This window comes from Amphiprion ocellaris, chromosome 12, assembly GCF_022539595.1.
Source record: "Amphiprion ocellaris isolate individual 3 ecotype Okinawa chromosome 12, ASM2253959v1, whole genome shotgun sequence".
In the NCBI taxonomy this organism is placed as follows: Eukaryota; Metazoa; Chordata; class Actinopteri; family Pomacentridae; genus Amphiprion; species Amphiprion ocellaris.
In genome coordinates this window covers 35,837,397-35,862,411 of record NC_072777.1, presented here as the reverse complement: position 1 = coordinate 35,862,411, position 25,015 = coordinate 35,837,397, and the positions used below count along the sequence as shown (strand labels likewise).

General features: G+C 41.4%; 1 protein-coding gene across 2 annotated transcripts in view; it reads left to right on the top strand.

Moving 5' to 3' along the window:
- snap25a (synaptosome associated protein 25a) overlaps positions 1 to 25,015 on the top strand; it is a 50,993-nt gene that overhangs the window by 16,047 nt on the left and 9,931 nt on the right. Inside the window, exons 2-5 of one of the 2 annotated variants that reach the window (XM_055015904.1) lie at positions 3,568 to 3,708; positions 10,963 to 11,004; positions 17,466 to 17,514; positions 20,609 to 20,726. In XM_055015904.1, the coding sequence (XP_054871879.1) occupies positions 3,637 to 3,708; positions 10,963 to 11,004; positions 17,466 to 17,514; positions 20,609 to 20,726 (281 nt within the window). In that variant the 5' untranslated portion in view covers positions 3,568 to 3,636. Of the gene's footprint in view, positions 1 to 3,567; positions 3,709 to 10,962; positions 11,005 to 17,465; positions 17,515 to 20,608; positions 20,727 to 20,958; positions 21,077 to 25,015 lie in introns of both variants that reach the window. The other variant, XM_055015903.1, reaches the window with a different exon arrangement.

The window sequence follows — 25,015 nt, the reverse complement described above, 5'->3', positions numbered from 1 at the left end:
TGTGTTTTCTGTTTATTCCTGAGAGAACCTGATGACAGACCGGTTCCAGAGCTGAAATGTGAAGCTGTAATAAAGTAAAAGGTCAGCTTGGACAGTTAAAACTTAATTGCCTGAATTTGGTTACGTAACCAGACAGGCTGGATGATGATGACGATGATGATGATGATGATGATGATGATGAAGCCGTTTCTTCCCTCTAAGGAAGTGTTTCTGATTCAGACGTTAAGCTGAGCTGCACTGACCACTGAGAGCTTTATGTAACCCAACATGGCCGATGCTGATGTGAAGCGATGCAGGAAAACCAGAGCTGGGAGACTCAGATTGTAGAAATGCAGCTCAGATAGAACAGCTCCTCTGAACTTCATCATGAGGATGCAGCTGCTGATCTGAGGACGTCTGTGGCTGAATCAGATGGATCTGTGTAAACCAGGAGAGTCAAACTGATCTTAGTCCAGGTTCCACATTCATCCCAGTCTGATCTCCAGTGGACCGGACCAGTAAAACCACAGCAGAATGACCTAGAAATAACCACAACTCCTGATTTTAATCACAGGTATCTGAAACTGAACAGTATAGAATTTTACTGTGTGATCAAAACGACAAAAGTCAGACAAAGACAAAAAAACATCAAAAAATATTACAGAAACGAGACACAAAACGACAAAAATGAGAAAAAAATGACAAAATATGAGACAAACGATCCGAAACAAAACAAAAAGACGAATATTTAGAAAAAATTCCAAAGCGACATAAGCAAGGCAAAAAAACCACAAAACAACAAAAACGATGCATGAAAGAACGAATAAAGCAAAACATGAAATGACAAAAATTGTAACCTAAACACAAGCGAGACAAAAAGGAAACACAAAGCAACAAACACCAGAAACAAAACAACACAAGTCAGACAAAAAACAAGAAAAACAAGACAATATATTACAAACATGAGACACAAAACCACAAAAGAGCAATGAACAATCTAGTATTTCACTTTCTGATCCAAACAACTTGTCATGGACTAGAAATTATTTTAAATTTATAGTTTTACTAATTTACAATCTGCAGTTAATGTCTTCTCTGGAATTTTTACACTTTGAGGACCAGATTGGACCCTCTGGAGGACCACTTTTGGCCCACGGGCCTCATGTTGGACACCCCTGATATAAACCTTAGAGGCGTTGATGATTCAGGGCTGTGGGGTGTTGTTTGGTAATAAAACAGCTTCATTTCCTGCGTTTGTGCTGCTGATTGTGGAACTAGCAGATGTTGTGAACGTCTCTGGACAAACGTAGAGGACCTCTGAGACAGACAGGTCCACCATCAGCAGGACGAGACGCATCCATCAGATGGAGGACCTGGTCCAGGATGAGACGCGTCCATCAGATGGAGGACCTGGTCCAGGATGAGACGCGTCCATCAGATGGAGGACCTGGTTCAGGATGAGACGCGTCCAGCTGATGGAGGACCTGGTTCAGGATGAGACGCGTCCAGCTGATGGAGGACCTGGTTCAGGATGAGACGCGTCCAGCTGATGGAGGACCTGGTCCAGGATGAGACGCGTCCAGCTGGGTGAAGACGTCTTTCTGAGACTTTCACTCTTTAGAGGATCTACCTGAAAGCTTTAGTATTGGGTTTTGTTTTCCTCGTGGTGGTGGAGAGGATTTATCTGTCCTCAGTTCACTTTTTTATTGTCAAACTGTGATTCTCTTGAGCAGGGGTGTCCAACATGTGACCCGTGGTCCTCCAGAGGGTCCAATCCGGCCCTCAAAGTGTAAAAATTCCAGAGAAGACGTTAACTGCAGATTGTAAATTAGTAAAACTAGAAATTTAAAACAACTTGTCAGACTTTTGTCATTTGTCTCATGTTTTTGTCGTTTTGTGTTTTTTTTGTCTCATTTGTGTTGTTAGTCTACTTTTTTGTTGTTTTGTTTCTCACTTTTGTCATTTTTGGTCTTGTTTGTGTAATTTTTTTGTTTTGTTTCTGTTGTTTGTCCATTTTTTTGTCGCTTTGTAACTTTTTTGTCTTTTTTTTTGTCTGACATGTTCCTTTGTAGACACTGTTTTGTAAAAAGATAATTCCTTAAATGTGAACATTTTCAGAATGTACTTTTTTGCACTAAACCAAAGGAACCATTAGGAGTTGTGGTTATTTCTAGGTTATTCTGCTGTGGTTTTACTGGTCCACTGGAGATCAGACTGGGATGAATGTGGAACCCAGGAGGGTTACGGTGATTCAGTGTTATATAAACTGCATCAAACTGTTTTAGAGTTTACAGATTTTTGCTGTCATGGCTTGACAGTTTTTTACCGTAAAATTTACGAGCATTATAACGAATCTTTGAGAAAACCTTTTCCTGTGTCCTGTATGGTTTTGTGCAGGTATACAGCAGCTTTATGGAGCTTATTGATGAAACCACGTGTCTGAGCCAAAATAGTAAAACTGTGAGCCGTTAAACCAAAACAAGCAGCTAAAAGATGGAAAGAAGAAGTGTTTTTATTGGCTCCAAAACAACCAGAAGAGTCTTTATGGAGTTGACTCTCAGTAGGCCTGCTTTTCATTTCGTTCAGTGTCATTTCAGTGAAGATTTATCTGCATCCATGTGGTCTTTTCAGAATAAACAGTCGTCCATCATTATCCCCCCCCCCTCCCCCGGGCGGTAAAAGGCCATCATTTTAGCAGGATTTATTGCTTCTCCAGAAAACTGTGGGAAGGATTTATATTAGATTTTTAAATGGTTGAATTAATTTGTCAACTTATCTGCTGGTATTTAAGGACGTCTGGTGTCCGTCTGATAATCTCCAACTCATCAGATGTCTTCTGATGGTCTTCAGAGCAGTGATCCTACATGTGGAGATGATGTCCAGCCGGTTTGATTCCAGCCTCTCCTGATCTGCAGAGGGGAGGAAAACGGCTAACAGGCTGTTTATGTGTGTCTGTGGATAATCCTCTTCTGTCTGAGGCTCCATTCATCCTCTAACAAACCAACCATGCTGCTGCTGTAGCGTCTTAATCCTCATTATTCCACCTGCAGCAGTAAACACACCACAGATGCCTACTGGACGCCTTCTGGTCTGTCATTGTGTGACTTTTAGAAATATAAAAGTCATCTAGTTACATATTTTTTTGCATGACGTGCTCTTTATTTCCTGCCTCCCTGGAATACATTTTCCATTGTGTAGCTTTTAGTGGCTGCTGTTGTGTAGATGAACATGCAGGAGGCAGGAATCACCTTGATCAAGGGCGAGTTGAAATGACACTGATGGATGGATGTGAGTTTAAACGACAAACAGGAGTTTATGTGATGAATTAGGATCGAATTCAGTTAGTTAGAAAATGCAAATAAGTCTTTAATGGCACATCAGCGTAGTGGTTGTGGCTCATCGATGTACTAGAAGCACCTGCTCAGAGGTTTGATTTGACTGGTTTGAATCCTGGATGTGATCACGGCTGCATGTTCATTCCTTGGTTTCAGATCATCCTGTTATCCATCGCCTCGACACCGTTTACACCTCAGTAGCTGTTTTCACTGCATCATCTCCTCCTAACAGTTTTTTCTCTCTCTTTTCCAGCCCTCCCCGGATTCCCACTAGGATCTTCTCTTCCCTATTGGAGACCTTCTCCACCCCCCACATCCAGCCATGGCAGATGATGCAGACATGCGCAATGAGCTGTCAGACATGCAGCAGCGCGCCGACCAGCTGGCCGACGAGGTGAGAGCAGCGATGGCTTCAGATGTAGTGCATGCATTTATGCAAACGTACTGCAGGGATCTGGCTTCAATGCATCAATACGAGCTCAGATCTAAAGTATAACACCTCATCTGTTCTACAGCACACTGGACCAATGTAAATAACATGGAGGTCTATGCAAACACACACACTGCTCTCTAAGATCTCTGCCTCATTATTTCTGACACTTCTGTATTGTTTTCTACAGATTTGTCTTTTATAATGTCTTATTGTCCAGCCTTGAGAACAGCCGCTGTTTATTTCACTGCTCATCCTGTATCAGTGGAACTCACGGCTTCTTTCTCTACGTTGTGATGGTCTCGCTGATGCATAAATCCCTCTGGAGGCCTTCTCCGTTTATTTTTTATCCTTTATGGTAGACAAAAAAACATACAAAATCATCCGTCTTATAAACTTGGGCTCCTCTCCTTCTGAATACATGAATAAAAGGGCGCCTAAAAGGTCGGGAAACATTCAGTAGACATACAGTAAATGTACAGTACCAGATGGAACACATGCCTTTACAGTAGGCAAAAAACACAAATCGTCCGTCTTTTAAACATGGGCTCCTTCAGAAATCAAACAATGCACATATCAGGATCGGAAAGTGAATTAAGAAGTGGGATTACATGAGACTAAAGCGCACAAACTAAACTATTATCTCTCCTTCTGAATACATGAACAAAAGAGGAGAGGTACAGCAGGAAAAATAGATTTATAGGACGCCGTGGGGTGACTAGGAGTGTCCATAGGGGTACAGGAACATCCAGCAAAGGCTCTGCACAACCACTGGGAGGCAGACCAGACTTTGTGTAAATGTACCAATGAAAGAACAATAAACAAATAATATTATCAACACCATAATTCATATATATTTAGCCCACAACCACTGCTGCACTACTGACCCTTACTTACATGAACATGTGACAAAAACTCTGATCTTTATCTGGATCTTGAATGTGAATCAGACTCTGAAATAACCAGAAAAATATAGATATACAGTGAAATTTCTGCTTAAAATAGAAAACAAGGATCAGTTTTCTGACACTGGGAGTTTAAATGTGGTCTCATGGTGCATGTGTTGTTGTCTTTAATGCATAATAATAGAAATTGCAGCACCAGGCTACTCCCTGCCTCAGGCCACGGATGTTTGCATGTTGTCTGTTTGTGTACCTGCATGTGGCTTTACATAACATCTCCAGCGTGTTTGTGCACATGACACAAGTGGACACTCATGAGTATGTTCTGTACAAAAAAATGAGTGTGTGTGTGCTAGCGTGTGTGTTAGTGTGTGGAGCGTCTGAGTGTGTGTGTTAGCGTGTGGAGCGTGTGAGTGTGTGTTAGCATGTGGAGCGTGTGAGTGTGTGTGTTAGTGTGTGTGTTAGCGTGTGGAGTGTTCGACTGTGTGTGTGTGTGTTAGTGTGTGGAGCGTGTGAGTGTGTGTGTGTTAGCATGTGGAGCGTGTGAGTGTGTGTGTTAGCGTGTGGAGTGTGTTAGTGTGTGTGTTAGCGTGTGGAGCGTGTGTGTGTGTGTGTGTGTGTTAGCGTGTGTGTTAGCATGTGGAGCGTGTGAGTGTGTGTTAGTGTGTGTGTTAGCGTGTGGAGCGTGTGAGTGTGTGAGTGTGTGTTAGCATGTGGAGCGTGTGAGTGTGTGTGTTAGTGTGTGTGTTAGCGTGTGGAGTGTTCGACTGTGTGTGTGTGTGTTAGTGTGTGGAGCGTGTGAGTGTGTGTGTGTTAGCATGTGGAGCGTGTGAGTGTGTGTGTTAGCGTGTGGAGCATGTGAGTGTGTGTGTTAGCGTGTGGAGCGTATGAGTGTGTGTGTTAGCGTGTGGAGCATGTGAGTGTGTGTGTTAGCGTGTGGAGTGTGTTAGTGTGTGTGTTAGCGTGTGGAGCATGTGAGTGTGTGTGTTAGCGTGTGGAGTGTGTTAGTGTGTGTGTTAGCGTGTGGAGCGTGTGAGTGTGTGTGTTAGCGTGTGGAGTGTGTTAGTGTGTGTGTTAGTGTGTGGAGCGTGTGTGTGTGTGTTAGCGTGTGGAGCATGTTAGTGAGTGTGTTAGCGTGTGGAGTGTGTTAGTGTGTGTGTGTTAGCATGTGGAGCGTGTGAGTGTGTGTTAGCGTGTGGAGCGTGTGAGTGTGTGTGTTAGCGTGTGGAGCATGTGGAGCGTGTGAGTGTGTGTTAGTGTGTGTGTTAGCGTGTGGAGCATGTGAGTGTGTGTGTTAGTGTGTGAGTGTGTGCGTTAGCATGTGTGTTAGCGTGTGGAGTGTGTTAGCGTGTGTGTTAGCGTGTGGAGTGTGTTAGCATGTGTGTTAGCGTGTGGAGCGTGTGAGTGTGTGTTAGCGTGTGGAGCATGTGAGTGTGTGTGTTAGCGTGTGGAGTGTGTTAGTGTGTGTGTTAGTGTGTGGAGCGTGTGTGTGTGTGTTAGCGTGTGGAGCATGTTAGTGAGTGTGTTAGCGTGTGGAGTGTGTTAGTGTGTGTGTGTTAGCGTGTGGAGCGTGTGAGTGTGTGTTAGCGTGTGGAGCGTGTGAGTGTGTGTGTTAGCGTGTGGAGCATGTGGAGCGTGTGAGTGTGTGTTAGTGTGTGTGTTAGCGTGTGGAGCATGTGAGTGTGTGTGTTAGTGTGTGAGTGTGTGTGTTAGCATGTGTGTTAGCGTGTGGAGTGTGTTAGCGTGTGTGTTAGCGTGTGGAGTGTGTTAGCATGTGTGTTAGCGTGTGGAGCGTGTGAGTGTGTGTTAGCGTGTGGAGCGTGTGAGTGTGTGTGTTAGCGTGTGGAGCGTGTGAGTGTGTGTGTTAGCGTGTGGAGTGTGTGAGTGTGTGTGTTAGCGTGTGGAGCGTGTGAGTGTGTGTGTTAGCGTGTGGAGCGTGTGAGTGTGTGTGTTAGCGTGTGGAGCGTGTGAGTGTGTGTGTTAGCGTGTGGAGCGTGTGAGTGCGTGTGTTAGCGTGTGGAGCGTGTGAGTGTGTGTGTTAGCGTGTGGAGCGTGTTAGTGTGTGTGTTAGCGTGTGGAGCATGTTAGTGTGTGTGTTAGCGTGTGGAGCGTGTGAGTGTGTGTGTTAGCGTGTGGAGCGTGTGAGTGTGTGTGTTAGCGTGTGGAGTGTGTTAGTGTGTGCGTGTTAGCGTGTGGAGCGTGTGAGTGTGTGTTAGCGTGTGAGTGTGTGTGTTAGCGTGTGGAGCATGTGGAGCGTGTGAGTATGTGTGTTAGCGTGTGGAGCGTGTGTGTTAGCGTGTGGAGCGTGTGAGTGTGTGTGTTAGCGTGTGGAGCGTGTGAGTGTGTGTGTTAGCGTGTGGAGTGTGTTAGTGTGTGTGTTAGCGTGTGGAGCGTGTTAGTGTGTGTGTTAGCGTGTGGAGCGTGTGAGTGTGTGTGTTAGCGTGTGGAGCGTGTGAGTGTGTGTGTTAGCGTGTGGAGCGTGTGAGTGTGTGTGTTAGCGTGTGGAGCGTGTGAGTGTGTGTGTGTTAGCGTGTGGAGCATGTTAGTGTGTGTGTTAGCGTGTGGAGCGTGTGAGTGTGTGTGTTAGCGTGTGGAGCATGTGAGTGTGTGTGTTAGCGTGTGGAGCGTGTGAGTGTGTGTGTTAGCGTGTGGAGCATGTGAGTGTGTGTGTTAGCGTGTGGAGTGTGTTAGTGTGTGTGTTAGCGTGTGGAGCGTGTGTGTGTGTGTTAGCGTGTGGAGCATGTGAGTGTGTGTGTTAGCGTGTGGAGCGTGTGAGTGTGTGTGTTAGCGTGTGAGTGTGTGTGTTAGCGTGTGGAGCGTGTGAGTGTGTGTGTTAGCGTGTGGAGCATGTGAGTGTGTGTTTTAGCGTGTGGAGTGTTCGACTGTGTGTGTGTGTGTTAGTGTGTGGAGCGTGTGAGTGTGTGTGTGTTAGCATGTGGAGCGTGTGAGTGTGTGTGTTAGCGTGTGGAGTGTGTTAGTGTGTGTGTTAGCGTGTGGAGCGTGTGAGTGCGTGTGTTAGCGTGTGGAGCGTGTGAGTGTGTGTGTTAGCGTGTGGAGCGTGTTAGTGTGTGTGTTAGCGTGTGGAGCATGTTAGTGTGTGTGTTAGCGTGTGGAGCGTGTGAGTGTGTGTGTTAGCGTGTGGAGCGTGTGAGTGTGTGTGTTAGCGTGTGGAGTGTGTTAGTGTGTGTGTGTTAGCGTGTGGAGCGTGTGAGTGTGTGTTAGCGTGTGAGTGTGTGTGTTAGCGTGTGGAGCATGTGGAGCGTGTGAGTATGTGTGTTAGCGTGTGGAGCGTGTGTGTTAGCGTGTGGAGCGTGTGAGTGTGTGTGTTAGCGTGTGGAGCGTGTGAGTGTGTGTGTTAGCGTGTGGAGTGTGTGTGTTAGCGTGTGGAGCGTGTTAGTGTGTGTGTTAGCGTGTGGAGCGTGTGAGTGTGTGTGTTAGCGTGTGGAGCGTGTGAGTGTGTGTGTTAGCGTGTGGAGCGTGTGAGTGTGTGTGTTAGCGTGTGGAGCGTTTGAGTGTGTGTGTGTTAGCGTGTGGAGCATGTTAGTGTGTGTGTTAGCGTGTGGAGCGTGTGAGTGTGTGTGTTAGCGTGTGGAGCATGTGAGTGTGTGTGTTAGCGTGTGGAGCGTGTGAGTGTGTGTGTTAGCGTGTGGAGCATGTGAGTGTGTGTGTTAGCGTGTGGAGTGTGTTAGTGTGTGTGTTAGCGTGTGGAGCGTGTGTGTGTGTGTGTTAGCGTGTGGAGCATGTGAGTGTGTGTGTTAGCGTGTGGAGCGTGTGAGTGTGTGTGTTAGCGTGTGAGTGTGTGTGTTAGCGTGTGGAGCGTGTGAGTGTGTGTGTTAGCGTGTGGAGCATGTGAGTGTGTGTGTTAGCGTGTGGAGTGTGTTAGTGTGTGTGTTAGCGTGTGAGTGTGTGTGTTAGCGTGTGGAGTGTGTTAGTGTGTGTGTTAGCGTGTGGAGCGTGTGTGTGTGTGTTAGCGTGTGGAGCATGTTAGTGTGTGTGTTAGCGTGTGGAGCGTGTGAGTGTGTGTGTTAGCGTGTGGAGCATGTGAGTGTGTGTGTTAGCGTGTGGAGCGTGTGAGTGTGTGTGTTAGCGTGTGGAGCGTGTGAGTGTGTGTGTGTTAGCGTGTGGAGCATGTTAGTGTGTGTGTTAGCGTGTGGAGCGTGTGAGTGTGTGTGTTAGCGTGTGGAGCATGTGAGTGTGTGTGTGAGCGTGTGGAGCGTGTGAGTGTGTGTGTTAGTGTGTGGAGCATGTGAGTGTGTGTGTTAGCGTGTGGAGTGTGTTCGTGTGTGTGTTAGCGTGTGGAGCGTGTGAGTGTGTGTGTTAGCGTGTGGAGCATGTTAGTGTGTGTGAAGGTGAGTGTGTGTGCAGCTAAAAGTCTCTGTCATGGCTCAGAGCAGATCAGCACACGCCCCTCCAGCTTCACGTATGACTCACAGTGATACAGCTGAGCAGAATATTAAACACACAACACACACACACACACACACACACACGAGCATAGGGGCACGCACAAAATGGCGGATAGGAATGAGAGTTTTGGTTGTGAGATGTGGAGAGAGCAGAGATGTTTCAGATCAGATAACAGGCCGGAGCAGACAGAAGACATCAATGAAACAGAAACTGAGAGATGAAAGAACGCAGAAAGAGGCAGATGAGTTGAAAAGCAGCAGAGGAGGAAAAAAGACGTCAGAAATGGCAGCTCAGATCTGATCAGCGCTCCGGACGACCAGCGAGGCGAAGCTGTGGCGCTTTAAAAAGACGAGATCACACGACTGCAGCTCCACGCTTGCTAATAATAGACAGATGATACTGAAAAGATAAATTATCTCCTCCAGAATCACCACAGCTATACCTATCAGGAGATAAGTGTCTTATTCATCAGCTTAGACTGATTTTACCAGGCTGTGTGGTAGCAGCCAGAGCCATTTCATGGGACTGGAAGAGCCCATGTAGGCCAGAATTTGCAGAATGTTTTAAGCTTATGACAGAGTTGCTTTTGAGAATATGATCGCCAGGGTAAACAACGTCCCAAGGAAAATTAGCTGGATGTGGCAGGCTTTTCTGTCTCGCATTAGTGATGTATAACATCTGGATAAAATCTGTGATATTCATGAGATGTAAAACTGATATGTAATTGTTTGTTTGTTTGCGTTTTTTTTCATGGTCACCACGTATCTTCTCTGCATCATTTTGGTCATGTGATCTGGAATTAACACACTTCCTGGAGGGGTGTTTTTGTAATGGGGAACTCAGTGGAAAGGGATTTAATTTGTTATTTTCCATATAAAATGTGATATATTGCCAAAAAAGAAATATCTGTCATGATTATCTCAACTTAATAAAAGAACACAATCCAAACTATTTCTGAATCAGCTCATTTTACTATTGTTTTGCTCATTAGAAGGTGGTTGGTATTAAATTGGGACCGTTATTAAGTTGAAATTTTAGTGATATCCAGTCATTTTTTATTAATAAGTGATTGTTTCCATAATAAATAATTGTGGAATTTGTAAAGACATGATCATAATGAACATGAAAACATTAGTTTTATTACTTTTAATAAAAATGTATGCAGATATATCCCATGGACTTCAGAAGCCCCTCAATTATAGATTGATACAGACAATTTTATTGAGGAATTTTGGACAATTTTCTTGTCAAGTTTTATGTCAACTTGGATCTTTTCTCGTCATTTTGGATTGATTTCTGACTTTGGGATAATTTCCAAATCATTTTGGACAAATTTCATGTCAGTCTGGACAAATTTTCTGTAATTTTGGATCATTTCTCGTTATTTTGGATAATTTTTTTGTGTCAGTTTTGTTTATGTTTTTTTTATTTTTTTAATGCTGTTTGTTTAAAATGAATGAAAACTTAAATGAAAGAATTAATGCTAATAATAGACACAGAAGAAGAGATGGAGAGAGGAAGAGCATCAAAGCCTCCTTTTGTTACTAAAATCTACTTCTTTTTATTGGTAGGATTCACGCTGTTGCTCGTATGTGGACTGACTGCATGAAAATAAACTTCTCAGAAACGTTAATTCTCATGATTTCCTATCATCAGGTTGAGAATATTCAACCCTGAGTCTGCAGACGGTCTGTCTCAGTGAGTTCATGTGGAGTTGGTGTGGATCAGCGTCAGATATCGATCCTTCTCGTGTCCCGCTGATTGTTCAGTTGACTCTACTCTGTTTTGATTCAGGCTCGACTCAATGAACACATTTCCTACCTTTTTTCTTGTGTGTGTAACTGAGAAGATGTTTGTTTTCAGGATGATTAAAACTGAAAACTAATGGTGTCCTTTTCTTCCTCCACAGTCACTAGAGAGCACTCGTCGTATGCTGCAGCTGGTGGAGGAGGTAAGAAAAACCACAACACTCTCATTTTTTAAAAAAAAGTTCTTTTTATGGTAAAATTCCCGCAGCTGTGGCCAGAACGCTACCGTAAGATTACAGTCATTTACAGTAAAGAAACGTATTGATATTAGGGTTAAAAAATGTGCTTCATTCCATATTTCACTGCAAAAAAAAGATGTTTTAACCTTTAAAAATTAGAAAATTTGCATGAAAATACTATATAAAATAAAATTTTGTGTGACTTATAAATATTACAGCATTTTTCCTTAATCAGCACAACATTTAGTGTATTTAACATTTAATATGTGTATTTTTAGCAAATATTGCTGTTAAAGCTGTCATAAATATTCAAACATATGTCCGTTATTAACACAAAAGTACATCAATTTGACCACTACAAAATTTATTTTTTACATGTAATAAATGCAGAAATCTCCGTGTTACTTGTCATAAATATTGCAGCGTGTTTCTGTTATCAGTATGTACATTTAACTGGGACAAACTGGATTCTTTTAGAGAATTAAATGCAAAAATGACAGTAATGTTCTACATATTACAGCATTTTTCCATTAAAAGCTGTGCAGGAGTTGGGAAATGTATTTTTTCAAGAGAAAACAAATCTAAAAACCACTCTTTTCTCCTGATTAACCTGTTTATGGAGTTTCGGTGTTAAATAAACGGCATCAAACTGTTTCAGAGTTTACAGATTTTTACCGTCATGGTGTGACAGTTTATTATGACCATTTTTTTACAGTGTACAGCTCCTCAGTGGAGGAAAACTTTATCTTTATGATTATAATAATAAATGAACAGGTAATGCAGTGATGCTGGAGATATTTCACGTCTGAGATTCTATACATTTGATCAAGAGTTCTGCAGAAGAAGTTGAGAAATGAGAAGACTGCAGAAATATAGAACATTTTTACACCTTTAGAAGTTTAAATATTACAGCTATGAGGCTATTTAATTTTGATTCTGCTTTCTAATCTTGTTACTGTTATTAAAACTTTCATTTTTAACCAATTAGGGCTCCAGCTGAAATAGCAGATGCACAAATTTAGTTAAACCAACAGACTTTTCTGTCCATGCTGGTATTTGACAGATAATTCCTCCTCCATACATGAGATCATCTACATTTTACCAACTACTGGACATTATTTGTCATGTTTTACTGTAGGAGGGCATCATTACCGCGACAGTTTCTTTACACAATGCCTTAATTATTCTCGTTTCGTAGCAAAAAGCAGCAGCAGGAAGACAATAGGCTGCTTCTCAGCACTGGATCACAAATAAGAAGCTGCTTGTTGTGTTGATGCAGGTTTGCTCTGCAGTAAATCTGTCTTCTACAGTTTGCATTTACAAACAGCTCTCCTGCTCTCTGCCGACCAAAAGATTCATGGTTTAGTTTTGTATTTTGTTCAAACTATCAATAGTAGCGTTAATATACAACTGAAGGAAAACATCTGTAGTTTGTTCTGTGTTCTTCAACACAGCACCGTCTTATTAGCTCTCAGTCAACACATTTTACTATTCCCTAATTTGCTTCTAGATTTGAGTCTATATTAGTCCCGTAAAGAAACCAGTAATACCCAAGAAGAAGCAGCTACAACTGGTATGGAGCAGAAAACCAATTAACACTGTTCCAGGGACAATTAGAATCAGACAGTTGAACAGTTATTGTCTCTTCTCTACTAATGAGGAAAGGAATAGTCGGACATTTTGGGTAATATGATCATTTGCTGTCTCCAAAAAATGACATTCCTATACAGCTAAACTGCATTCTTATTAAAATTTGGACTGAAATGTGTTTTCTCCAGGTAGGAAAGCAGTAGGACAAAGTAAGAAATGGTTTGAAAGAGTCATAAAGTCCATATCAGGAGTCAGAGGCATAAATCTGCAGCTGGATTTCCATGCAGGAACTAGATTCACTTCCTGTTTTAAATGTTGGTTTTGTTCAGGGATCAAATGCACATGATTAAGTTTGGGAAAATATCCTAATATGAGTGAAAATTGCCCCTTTCACATTAAGGAAATAACAGTTTTATTAAAATACGACTCGACTCGCACAACATGTTTTAGGCTTTTCCTTTATTTTCTGGGTTACGAAAGAAATAGGTCTCATCATATTACATATATTAATTGTTGAAAACTGCTATGAGGTGACAAATGCTGCGAATTGACGCCATATAAATAAATAAAGCAAATAAAAATACATTGAAAATTGAATCATTTTATTATTGTTTAGCTCATTAGAAGGTGGTTGGTATTAAATTCAGACGGTTATTTAGTTGATATTTTAGTGATATCCAGTCATTTTTTATTAGTAAATAATTGTTTCCATAATAAATGATTATGGAATTTGTAAAGACATGATCATAATGAACATAAAAAAACATTAGATTTTTACTTTTTATAAAAATATGTGCAGATATATGGACTTCAAGAGTCCCTCGGTTATAGATTGACCCAGCAGCTGTTTTCTCCTGATTCTAGTGTTTATTAAATGAACTGTCTCCTGACTGTAGCTTCATGTTTAATACTCAGACATGACATATTTATATAAATCTCAATAAGAAACCAAAAAGGCCTATTTCCCACGATGCCAAACTATTGTTGCGTGTTTTATTAGCAGCCAGTCTTCATTCTGCCCCTCACTGCTCTCTGGCTGCTGATATCACACGACTTGTTGACTCAATCATGTCCTGCACATCAGGTGTTGATGGTGTTGATGTGATCTGGAAATTAAAAAAACCTGAATCAAATCCAAGATTGACCTTCCTGGCAGCGTTGTTGTGGTTTCCATTAGTGCTGACGGGCAGGACTGATCCGTTCTAACAGCACATTACTGGAAACGCACCGAGAGAAAACACACCGACGGCTCTGGAGGGCTTTATCTGCTCATGAAACATTCATGCCCATAAATAATACCGTGATAAACTGAGAGCGGCCGGAGAGGGGAGGAAGAAGAAGTGGGCAGCTGGGGGAGGGAGTGGTGGCCGAGCTGCTCTCAAGGTCATATCGATCCTCAGCATCACTGCAGGCAGAGGAGGAGGAAGTTTACAGTCCTGCAGCGTTCCTGGATGGAGACGAGGCACAGCAAATAGAAACCTTACTGAAAAACCTCCCCGAATGGAGACGGTCTAGAAATATGAGAGGGTGAGAAAATGGAGGACTGACCTCAGATCAGTGGTTATGTAAGATGAAAATTAGTCTCATCTGAGCTCTTCTATGTGGAAACGCTTTACTGCAACAATAGCAGACATGAATTCATGTTATTCATATTATTACGCAAGATTTCTGCTCTTAAATTCAACCTTTATTTATGCAATAAGTAACATTATCTAATCAGACATAATAATAATAACTTTATTTATAGCAGCCTTAAGAACAGCATTCACAAAGAGCTTTACAGTTAACCCTCCTGCTGTTCTCATTTACAGGCACTAAAAATACTGTTTCCTTGTGTGAAAAAATCCAAAAATTCTGCCCAAAAATTCCCCAAATTTCTGAAAATTTGCAAAACCTTCAGGAAGAAAATTCCAATAATTCCTTAAAAGTTTCCCTTAAAGTTTTTTTTTTTTTTAAATCCCCCAAATTTGACAAGAAAATTCTTGTAAATAGTTTTTAAAAATGAGTAAAAATCTTCTCAAAAAATCCTAAAAATATCTAAAGTGATTCTATATACATCAGTAAAATTTCTGATATTTTCTTTAAGAACATTCACATGAAAATCTACCAAAATCCAGTGAATTTGGCTGGGTTTTGGTAGATTTTCATGTGATTTTTCTGTGAATTAAGATTTGACATCTGATTGGTTTGTAGCTGCAGCTCCATAGTAATCCTATGAGAGGCTAAAGTGCTTCATCTGAGACGTATGGAAACCTCACCGTACACCAGTTTGGACGGACTCAGCCGCAGTGACTCGTCTTCAGTCCTGTTTGGGATCATGTCTGATTATTCCTGGCTTTCCTCTGGGACACATTTCAGCTGCTCTGGGATTGTGTTGTACAGCGGCTGACTGAATTACAGAATAATTTATACCCTGCTCCCTCCTCGCCTCTCAAACATCAGCGTGGCTTCGTTCCCAAAGCGCTGAGGAGGCAGCAGGAACGCTGGAGCGATGCTGGAGCGATGCTGGAGCGATGCTGGAACGATGCTGGAGCGGTGCTGGAACGATGCTGGAGCGATGCCGGAGCGATGCCGGAACGATGCCGGAACGATGCCGGAGTGATGCTGGAACGATGCTGGAACGATGCTGGAACGATGCCGGAACGATCCTGGAACGATGCCGGAGCGATGCTGGAACGATGCTGGAGCGATGCAGAAACGGTGCTGGAACGATGCCGGAGCGATGCCGGAGCGATGCCGGAACGATGCCGGAACGATGCCGGAACGATGCCGGAGCGATGCCGGAACGATGCCGGAACGATGCCGGAACGATGCCGGAGCGATGCCGGAACGATGCCGGAGCGATGCCGGAACGATGCAGGAGCGATGCCGGAACGATGCTGGAACGATGCCGGAACGATGCCGGAGCGATGCCGGAAAGGTGCTGGAACGATGCCGGAACGATGCTGGAACGATGCCGGAGCGATGCTGGAACGATGCCGGAGTGATGCTGGAACGATGCTGGAACGATGCTGGAACGATGCCGGAACGATGCCGGAGCGATGCCGGAACGATGCTGGAACGATGCTGGAACGATGCTGGAACGATGCTGGAACGATGCTGGAACGGTGCTGGAACGATGCTGGAACGATCCTGGAACGATGCCGGAGCGATGCTGGAACGATGCTGGAACGATGCTGGAACGATGCCGGAACGATCCTGGAACAATGCCGGAGCGATGCTGGAACGATGCCGGAACGATCCTGGAACAATGCCAGAGCGATGCTGGAACGATGCTGGAACGATGCCGGAACGATGCCGGAACGATGCTGGAACGATGCTGGAACGGTGCCGGAACGATGCCGGAACGATGCTGGAACGATGCCGGAACGATGCTGGAACGATGCCGGAGCGATGCTGGAACAATGCTGGAACAATGCCGGAACGATGCTGGAACAATGCCGGAACGATGCCGGAGCGATGCCGGAACGATGCCGGAACGATGCTGGAACGATGCTGGAACGGTGCTGGAACGATGCCATAACGATGCTGGAACGATGCCGGAACGATGCCGGAACGATGCCGGAACGATGCCGGAACGATGCTGGAACGATGCTGGAACGATGCTGGAATGGTGCTGGAACGATGCCGGAGCATTTGCTGGGGTCTCCTCTGACACACCATAATCTGATTTCAACCTATCAGGCCCAGCCAGGTGCCTCGTCTTAGAGGAAGAGGAGGGTTTCTGTCCTGTTTCTTCTCTTTCCACTGGCTGGCATCCCAGCCAAACCGGAACATGAGTCACTAACAGCTTTAGATGTTCCACAGCCAGAGAGGATTTAAAATAAAACCTGAGAAACGGCTGCTGGGCTTCATGTTTCATTAACTCTGTCGTTTGTAAGGAAATGTAAAGGAGGTTGTTTTGGTTTTAATGAGAACTCTGGTTTGCTGTCGGTGTTGATAGCTCTGATCTCCTGGGGGCTGTTTAGATGTTTCCTCCTTAAGGTGGAATGACCAAATGACCTGTGAACCTTCTGATCAATAGCTGCTGGTGTGGAGATGAAAATATTCTAATGTGATCCTGCAGGACGACAGCAGCATCAACACATGATCCCAGCAGGTTTAATCTACAGAAAACACGCTGAGAGTGAAGCTCAGAGGGTTTAAAATGCAGAAACGGGACAGTTACACGCTGCACATCTGGATTTCTCTACATCAGCTGTGATTTTAAAGAGCAAATAGTGACATAATTCAACATTCTTGGGGCTGAGTTGAGAATTAACCTGAAAATATACATGTACTCTTGTGTTTTTTGTGCTAAATATGAAGGAGAGCTCAGTTGTTTTGTGATTCTCAAAATCTATTTTGATTTTAAATAGCAAGTAGTGAAATAATTCAACATTTTTGGGATTTATTTGTGAGTTATCTGTGAAAATATATACATTCTCTCATATTTTCACACTAAATATAAAGCAGTAGAATGCAGTTTGGCATTAAAATTCTGCATTGACAGGATTTAAAAGCTTTCTAACCTATTTTTCATGGCATCTAGATGGAGACATTCCATTTTTTATGTTACAGATTGAAATCAATCTTCTCATCTGTTTATCTGCAAGAGCAAATATCTCAAACTATCCTGAAATAGTGACAAATGTCCAACTGATTCTATACTTGTAAATCAATCATCTGTTTAATCTAATAAAATGAAATACAGAACAGAGGCTGATAAAACGAGATGTTAAATGAAAACTATTAATGACGGTTTAGTTTTTCATGATTCTCTGAGCTGCTGCAGATTCTTTACTAACCTCTGTTTCATTTATTCTTCCTCCTTCGTGCTCGTCTCTGGGGAATAGAGCAAAGATGCCGGCATCAGGACTCTGGTTATGCTGGATGAGCAGGGAGGTAAGCCAGCCACCACATGTCATCATGTTTAGAAGAAGTCATAAATTCTGATTACATTTACCTAAAAGCAGCAGTATAATTGCACATGTTAAATCCTTATGAATGGATGAACTGTTTCACATGCAGTTGCTTATTTTCATTTTAATGCATTTCCCAACTAATTCATTTTTCCCCCTTAGATTTTTTTCATGAATGTTTGGGCTTTGATTTAACGCATGTTTCTGTTTGTTTGGTGATGGGTTTAACTTTCTGAGGGAGTTTTCTTTCTTCCTTTATCTTCTCTTTCCTTTGGCTAACATTTTTCTTTTTGCCTAACTCTGCTTTTAATTTGCTCGCAGCTTTATTTCATTTTCAAGGAATCTCAAAAGTGCCAAATATTAACAGACGCTGTGAAGGATATTTAATGGTTTATTTAATGCCACTGCTGTAAAAAAAAGAAAAAAAAAAAGATCAGTGCATAATCCAGAAAGCAGCGGGGTTAATGTGGCAGCTGCTGGAGGTTTGATTTCTAGGCTCTTCTCAGATCTGTTGGTGTTAAAATCTCCAGAATTACTGCAGCTTCTCTGTAAATATGTCTGATAACAAGGCTCTGGTCTTTCCATGATCCTTCCAGGGCATGTTTAATCATCCAAAAGTGTCAGAAAACCAAAAATTCTCCAACAAAACATTGTTTATATCTCATTATTAGCTCCATTACTAATCATTTCTATCAATATTTAGTGCAGTGGAGTTCTTTACGCCTCACAGATCACGGTTCAATGAAGATAATTCACTTGTTTTTCATTAAAAAGAGCTTTTTTAATGTACATTGGAGTGATGTACCCATAAAATACAGTAGTCCTACATGACATTGATGTTTTAAGAGTTTTATTTTACATCTTGAATTATTTTTTTGACAAGTGAACAAAAACACAGAATATTGCCAGGCTTATGAATTCAATTATGACTTTTTTTTCTTTTTTTATAGGTTAAATGCAATTAAAACATTTAGGATTTGTCCCCATTTTCATTTTATATGTTGACTAACCTTATTGAGCCAAGCAGGAGAAGTTTCATGCAAAAAAATCCATGAAACAGTTTTTTTTTAGATTTGTTTTTACTTTAAATTAGGTCAATTTGACCTGCAGTATAGCAGAGGCGTTAATTATTACAATCTGGCCATCCGGTCTTTAGCCTTTCCTGTGATGAACAGATCTGAGAACAGTTATAGAGGCGCTTCCACCAGGTGTAAAAAAAAACCAACAAAAAAACGATCGATTTAGCTGGTAATGACAAAATATTCAACCACTTGTCTATCAACTCATGTCCTGGTTTGTACAATCCCTGGTCAGCTGCAGTTTTTCGATGAGAAAGACACTTTAAAAGAGCTTTAAATGACAATATTTACATTGTGCAGTATCATATTGTTATTACGGTGGTTGTAAATTATAAAAAGGGAAACCAATCCACTAACCAATCCCTCCTCCGACGGCCCAGTAGGATGCTGTAGTGGTTTTCTTCTGGTGGAATCAAACCCAAACTGAGCATTTATTCCTTAACCTTCCCTCTTTAATGAGTAAATTATGCTCAGAACCTCATTCCACCGTAACAGCGGCACTAACCCAACGCATATTTTAACATAAATGCATCCCAACCAGGGATTTTACAAACCGGAGGAAGTCAGCGAACTAGTTTCTGCTCCATATTTAACCGTGCCTCACCCTTTTCACACTCTGCCTGCACTGTATTTCCTTTAATCACGATCAGGATGGGAATTCTGTGAGCCGTCACCATCCACCATCAGCAGCCAGAACCCAGTCAGACTGAAAACCTCCAGTTACACAAAACCAGTTATCAGTTAAAGAGGACACTTTTAATTTGTTCCACGGTGGCAGCAAAACTTCTTCTGTTTAGAAACATCCATCACACTTTCATCTGCAGATACAGACTAATATATACACTCTAAAAATATCTGAATAATCCCACACTGTAAAAAAAATAGTTGTTTTTATGGTAAAATTCCAGCAGCTGTGGTCACCAGAATGCTACCACAAAATCACGGTAAAACATTTTCTACATTTACGGTAAAGAAATGTGTCGATATTGTTGATTTTAGGCTTTAAAAACGTGCTTCATTCCATGTTTTACTGTACAAAAAAAATCTAAAGAAAATTAATATATTAGTTATCCTATGATAATTAACGACAAAATGAACATCATCCAAATATCTAAAGAAAATTTACATAAAAATACCACAATTTGTGCAACTTATTATAAATATTACAGCATTTTTCCATCATCAGCACAACAGTTAGTGTATTTAAGATTAAATATGTGTGTTCTTAGCAAAAACTGTGGTTAAAGCTGTCATAAATATTAAAGCTTAAGTAACCAACTGTATTTTTTACATGTAATAAATGCAGTTTGTTACTTGTTAATTAAATATCGCAGCATGTTTCCATTATCAATACAACAATATGTACATTTAACTGTGAAAAACTGGATTATTTTTAGATTTAAATGCAAAAATTACAGTATTGTTTTACATATTAAAGCATTTTGTCCATTAAAAATTGCAGGAAATGTATTTTATTAAGAGAAAAACAATCTAAAAATCACACATTTCTCCTGATTAACCTGTTTACAGTGAATCAGTGTTAAATAAACTGCATCAAACTGTTTCAAACTGATTTTTACCGTCATAGTTTGACAGTTTTTCACCGTAAAATTCCGATAATTTTTTACACTGCGACTACATCCATCTTTTCTCTACAGTTTGTGTCTGCTGGCAGTAGAATCATATCTCAGAGTGGTATTAATCTGCTCATTTACGAAAGTGGATAAAGCTCATTTCCAAAAATGCTTCACTGTTCCTCCAAACATTTCAACTAGATTCAGCGAGTCGACTGATAAATAACATTCACTGTCATTATTTGATTTTTGGAGCCTTTTTTTAAAAACCGTTTTCTTGCCCAAAAACTCCTGAAGTGCACATAATTGTGTTTTATCCCAGCGACTGGATGCACTGGTTCAGTCCTGATGCAGGAAACTCTCATATTTCTGTCAACCAGTCGATGAAATTCATTCCACTACTGTCATCCTTTGTCCTGACCAGAGCAACTCGATCGTGTTGAAGATGGCATGAACCATATCAACCAAGACATGAAGGAAGCCGAGAAAAATTTAAAAGATTTAGGGAAATGCTGTGGGCTTTTCATATGTCCATGTAACAAGTAGGTACTGACAACGTGCCCCAAAGGTTCTTTACATATGTGGTGGCGTCCAGTTTTCCTCTTTTTATTTTTCTTTTTGGTTTGACTTTCTTTCATCATAGTGTCTGAAGTTGTTGTCTTCTCTCCTTTGTCCTCTCTTTATCTCTCTTCTTCTTCCTCTCCTCCTCTTTCTTCTTCTCTCTCTCTTCTCGTGCTTCCTTCTGTGGGGGATAAATGACTTGTGTTTAATCAGAGCAACTGGAGCGCATCGAGGAGGGAATGGACCAAATCAATAAGGACATGAAGGATGCAGAAAAGAATTTGAACGATCTAGGGAAATTCTGTGGTCTTTGCTCCTGTCCATGTAACAAGTAGGTGCTGCTTGCCTGCCTGCCTGCCTGCCATTCAAAGATATAAAGAGATGAATACCTGAGAAATGAAAAAAAACAATAACCGAGGTAGAAGTGACATCACGATGGCCATCAGCCAATAGTCCGCTCTGCTCCACATCTAAATTAACCCTGACTCTTTGTCATCCATGCGAGGTGGACACAGGAGGACATGATGTGCTTTAAAATCACTATAAATCTCCCCGAACACACAATATGCGCTTAAAGTCGAACTGAAAGCCTAATTATTCATTGTTGTGTGGAGAAACCACAACCTCTGATGATATCTTTCAAAGATGGATGCTAAAAATGCCCCTTTACACCAGGGGAGTCAAACTCATCTTAGTCCAGGTTCCACATTCAGTCCAATCTGAACTCAAGTGTTCCAGACCAGTCAAATCACAGCATAATAACCTAGAAAGAACTCTAATTCTTCCTTTATTTTCGTGCAAAAAAAACACGTTTTGAAAATGTTCACATTTAAATAATTATCTTTTTTACAAAAAATTATGAACAACCTGAATTTGTTAAGAAAAATAAATTAAAGTTCAGCAACATTCAGCCTCAGTTCATCATTTCCACATTACAACTTCCAGATCACAGAGTGTCTACAAAGGAACACAACATTTAGTCATCTGGAACTGAACCATAGAGGATTTACTGGAGGATCAAAACCACAAAAGTCAGACAAAAAAGACACAAAAACAACATAAACAAGACAAAATATTATAAAAACGAGACACAAACAATAAAAAATGACACAACATGAAACAAAACAAGAAAGAGACAAAAAATTAGACAAAAAGTTACAAAGTGCCAAAAAAAATTAATGTGACACAAGCAAGACAAAAAAAACCACGACTAAAACGCTACGCAAAACAACGAATAAAGCAAAGCACAAAATGACAAAAACGTGAGACAAAGGACAAAAATCAGACAAAAAACCTAAAAAAAAAACAACTAAAACAAGGCAAAATATTACAAAAATGAGACACAAAAGAACAAAGAACAATCTAGTTTTTTACTTTCTGATCAAAACAACTTGTCATGGTCTAGAAATGATTTTAAATTTATAGTTTTACTAATTTACAATCTGCAGTTAATGTCTTCTCTGGAATTTTTACACTTTGAGGACCGGATTGGACCCTCTGGAGGACCGCTTGTGGCCCACGGGCCTCATGTTGGACACCCCTGATCTAACCAGAACTGCATTATGTACTATTTGTTCCAGTAAAAAATGAACTAACAGCATGAATCCCATACTAGGGGTCCACTGATTATCAAGCTTGCTTGATTATTGTGTCCGACATTCAGCATTTAACATAAATGTAAAAAAGAAAATTCAATAAAGTTTTGTGTTTGTCCTTTTTTAAATTCTGACTCAAAAATTTCATTCCAAATATCAGTTGCTTATTGCTTGCTCAGTGGTAATCGCTGTCAGTATTGGCCCTGAAAAAAACCAACAACGGTCGACCCCAACTCTGTATGTTAGTCCAGTGTTTGGAAGAAACACCACAAGTTGTATGAACGACTGATCTACATCGATGGGACTTGGCAGCTTGTAATAATGTTGTGCACCAATCAGCTAACCAGCACCAGAACTGTCAGCCCAAACCAGAAGTGCATGTAGAAAAATTGGTATTCGCAATTTTTATGAGAAAATAATGGCAAAAGTCACTGATATGTGGTATGTAGAGTATGTTTTTATGACAATTTAATTTCAGTTCGACTTTAATCAAAAAAACAACTAGATATTCTGATAATACATGCATACACATAATTTTGGGCTCCTGCAGCAGCTTTGATGGTGCCTCCTATGACTGAACATCCCATCAGTCTGAGCCGTCGCCTCATGATTGGTCTCTTCCAAAGTACAAACTGTCCAACAAACTCTCACAGTCCACCTCCCAGATTCAAGTATCTCTGAATCAGACGTGCGCAAACAGACCCACATCCCATGAAGTCCAGTCCTCCACGTGCTACATGCTCTCCTCCTCCACACAGCCAGAGCCACGGTTCATCAATAAGTGCCTCTTAATGCCCTTCTGCAAAGTGCCCTTCTCCAAGTGCAACATTCTCTGAGCTTCCACTGCTCCAAACACCTTCATAATGGGAGTCATTTACATGTGGGTGGAGCCGTTGTAGAAGTCCCTCTTCTAGCATCGATTCCTTCTGAAGAGGGTTTATTCTTCCTGGGTGGTGGGGACTTCTACAAGGCTCTCACTGCAGCTGTTTCCTCCCCAAAATCTGCAACAAAACACTCAGATTCAGCTAAAAGAGCAGGGCTGGGGCTCCCGAAGCATCTTGGCACTCAGATCATGTTAATGCGTCGACTTGCGGCTGATCTCGGGTCCCAAAATGCCTTCGGCCAGCCTGGTCCAGGACTGTTTGACACTTCTCCTCATCTGCATGACCTCTGCCACCACCGCACCGCTCTAACATCCACTAGATCCTCAGCTTTTTTGCAGGCAACGAGACCTTCTTCTTTTTTATTTTCTTTTACCCCCTTTAACCCCCTTAAACACCACCTCCCCTCCACCTCCACCATATTTAAACCACCAACGACATGGAATGAGTGGCGAGCATGACCCTTCTGAATGCATGCATGACGATGCAACTCATAACAGCAGTGCTACCTGTGATGATGCTACGATCATGATGCTGATGTTAACACTGGAGAGGAGGATGATGATGATGATGATGATGATGGTGGTGAACAAATCTTTTCTGTGTTTCATTTACGACTGCTTCTGCTGAAGTGAGCAACTCTGCAAAATAGATGTTTTAGGGACTGCAGATGGTCAAAAATGTTTTAGTTTGAAATCAGAGAATCCAGAAGAGTAAACAGCAAACTAAGACAAAGTTATAGCATTGAAAAAATAGTTCCATAGGACCCTGCCAGGATGATGTCAGACATTATTTAAGGCTTTTATCGACTGGATGAAGTCCAAACGAATGCAGAAATAAATACATAGAATGAAAAAAAGACAGGAAGGGAACAGAAAAGGGAAAAACTGCATGACAAAACTAAAACAAAGTGCTAGAATAAAGAAGAAAAATAGTTCTGTTGGACCCTGCAAGGACGATTCTAGACATAATTTTGTGATTTTATACATTGGATGAAATCCAAAAGCACACAGAGATAATTATATTTATATTTTAACTAAAGTCCTTGCATGAGAACAGATGGAAAAGAAGACAGAAAGGAAGAGAAAAGAGGAATACTGCATGACAAAACTGTCAAGTGGTAGAATAAAGAAAAAAAAAGGTTCCATAGGATCATCCAGGATGATTTCAGACGTCTTTTTGTCATTTCATAGTCTGGAAGTCCAAAAGCACACAGAGATAAATAAATATGTATATTTTAACAGAAGTCTTTGCATGACAAAAGGAGCAAAAGAAGAAATAAAGACAAGAGAAAAAGGAAAAGCTGCATGACAAAACTGCCAAGTGCTAGAAGAAAAGCAAAGGTTCCACATGACCCTGCCAGGATGATTTCAGTTCTAATTTTGAGATTTTATAAACTGGATGAAGTCCAAAAGTCTGCAGAGAGATAGCATACATGTTAACTGAAGTCCTTGCATGAACAGAACAGAACAGAAAGAAAAGATGTAAGAAAGGAAGAAGAAAAGAAAAAAATGCTGTAAGACAAAACTGTCGTGCGTTAAAAAAAGAAATGGTTCCATCGGACACATCCAGGATGATTTCAGACATCATTTTGTCATTTTATAGCCTGGAAGTCCAAAAGCACATAAATAAATAGATAAATATATAAGTCTTTGCATGACAAAAGGAGTAAAAGGAGAAATAAAAACAAGAGAAAAAGGAGAATGCTGCATGATGAAGCTGTGAGGGCTGGAAGGAAGACAGTGAACGCAGCAAAACAGAGATGACAGAAACCTGGAGCGCTCTGGTGTCGCT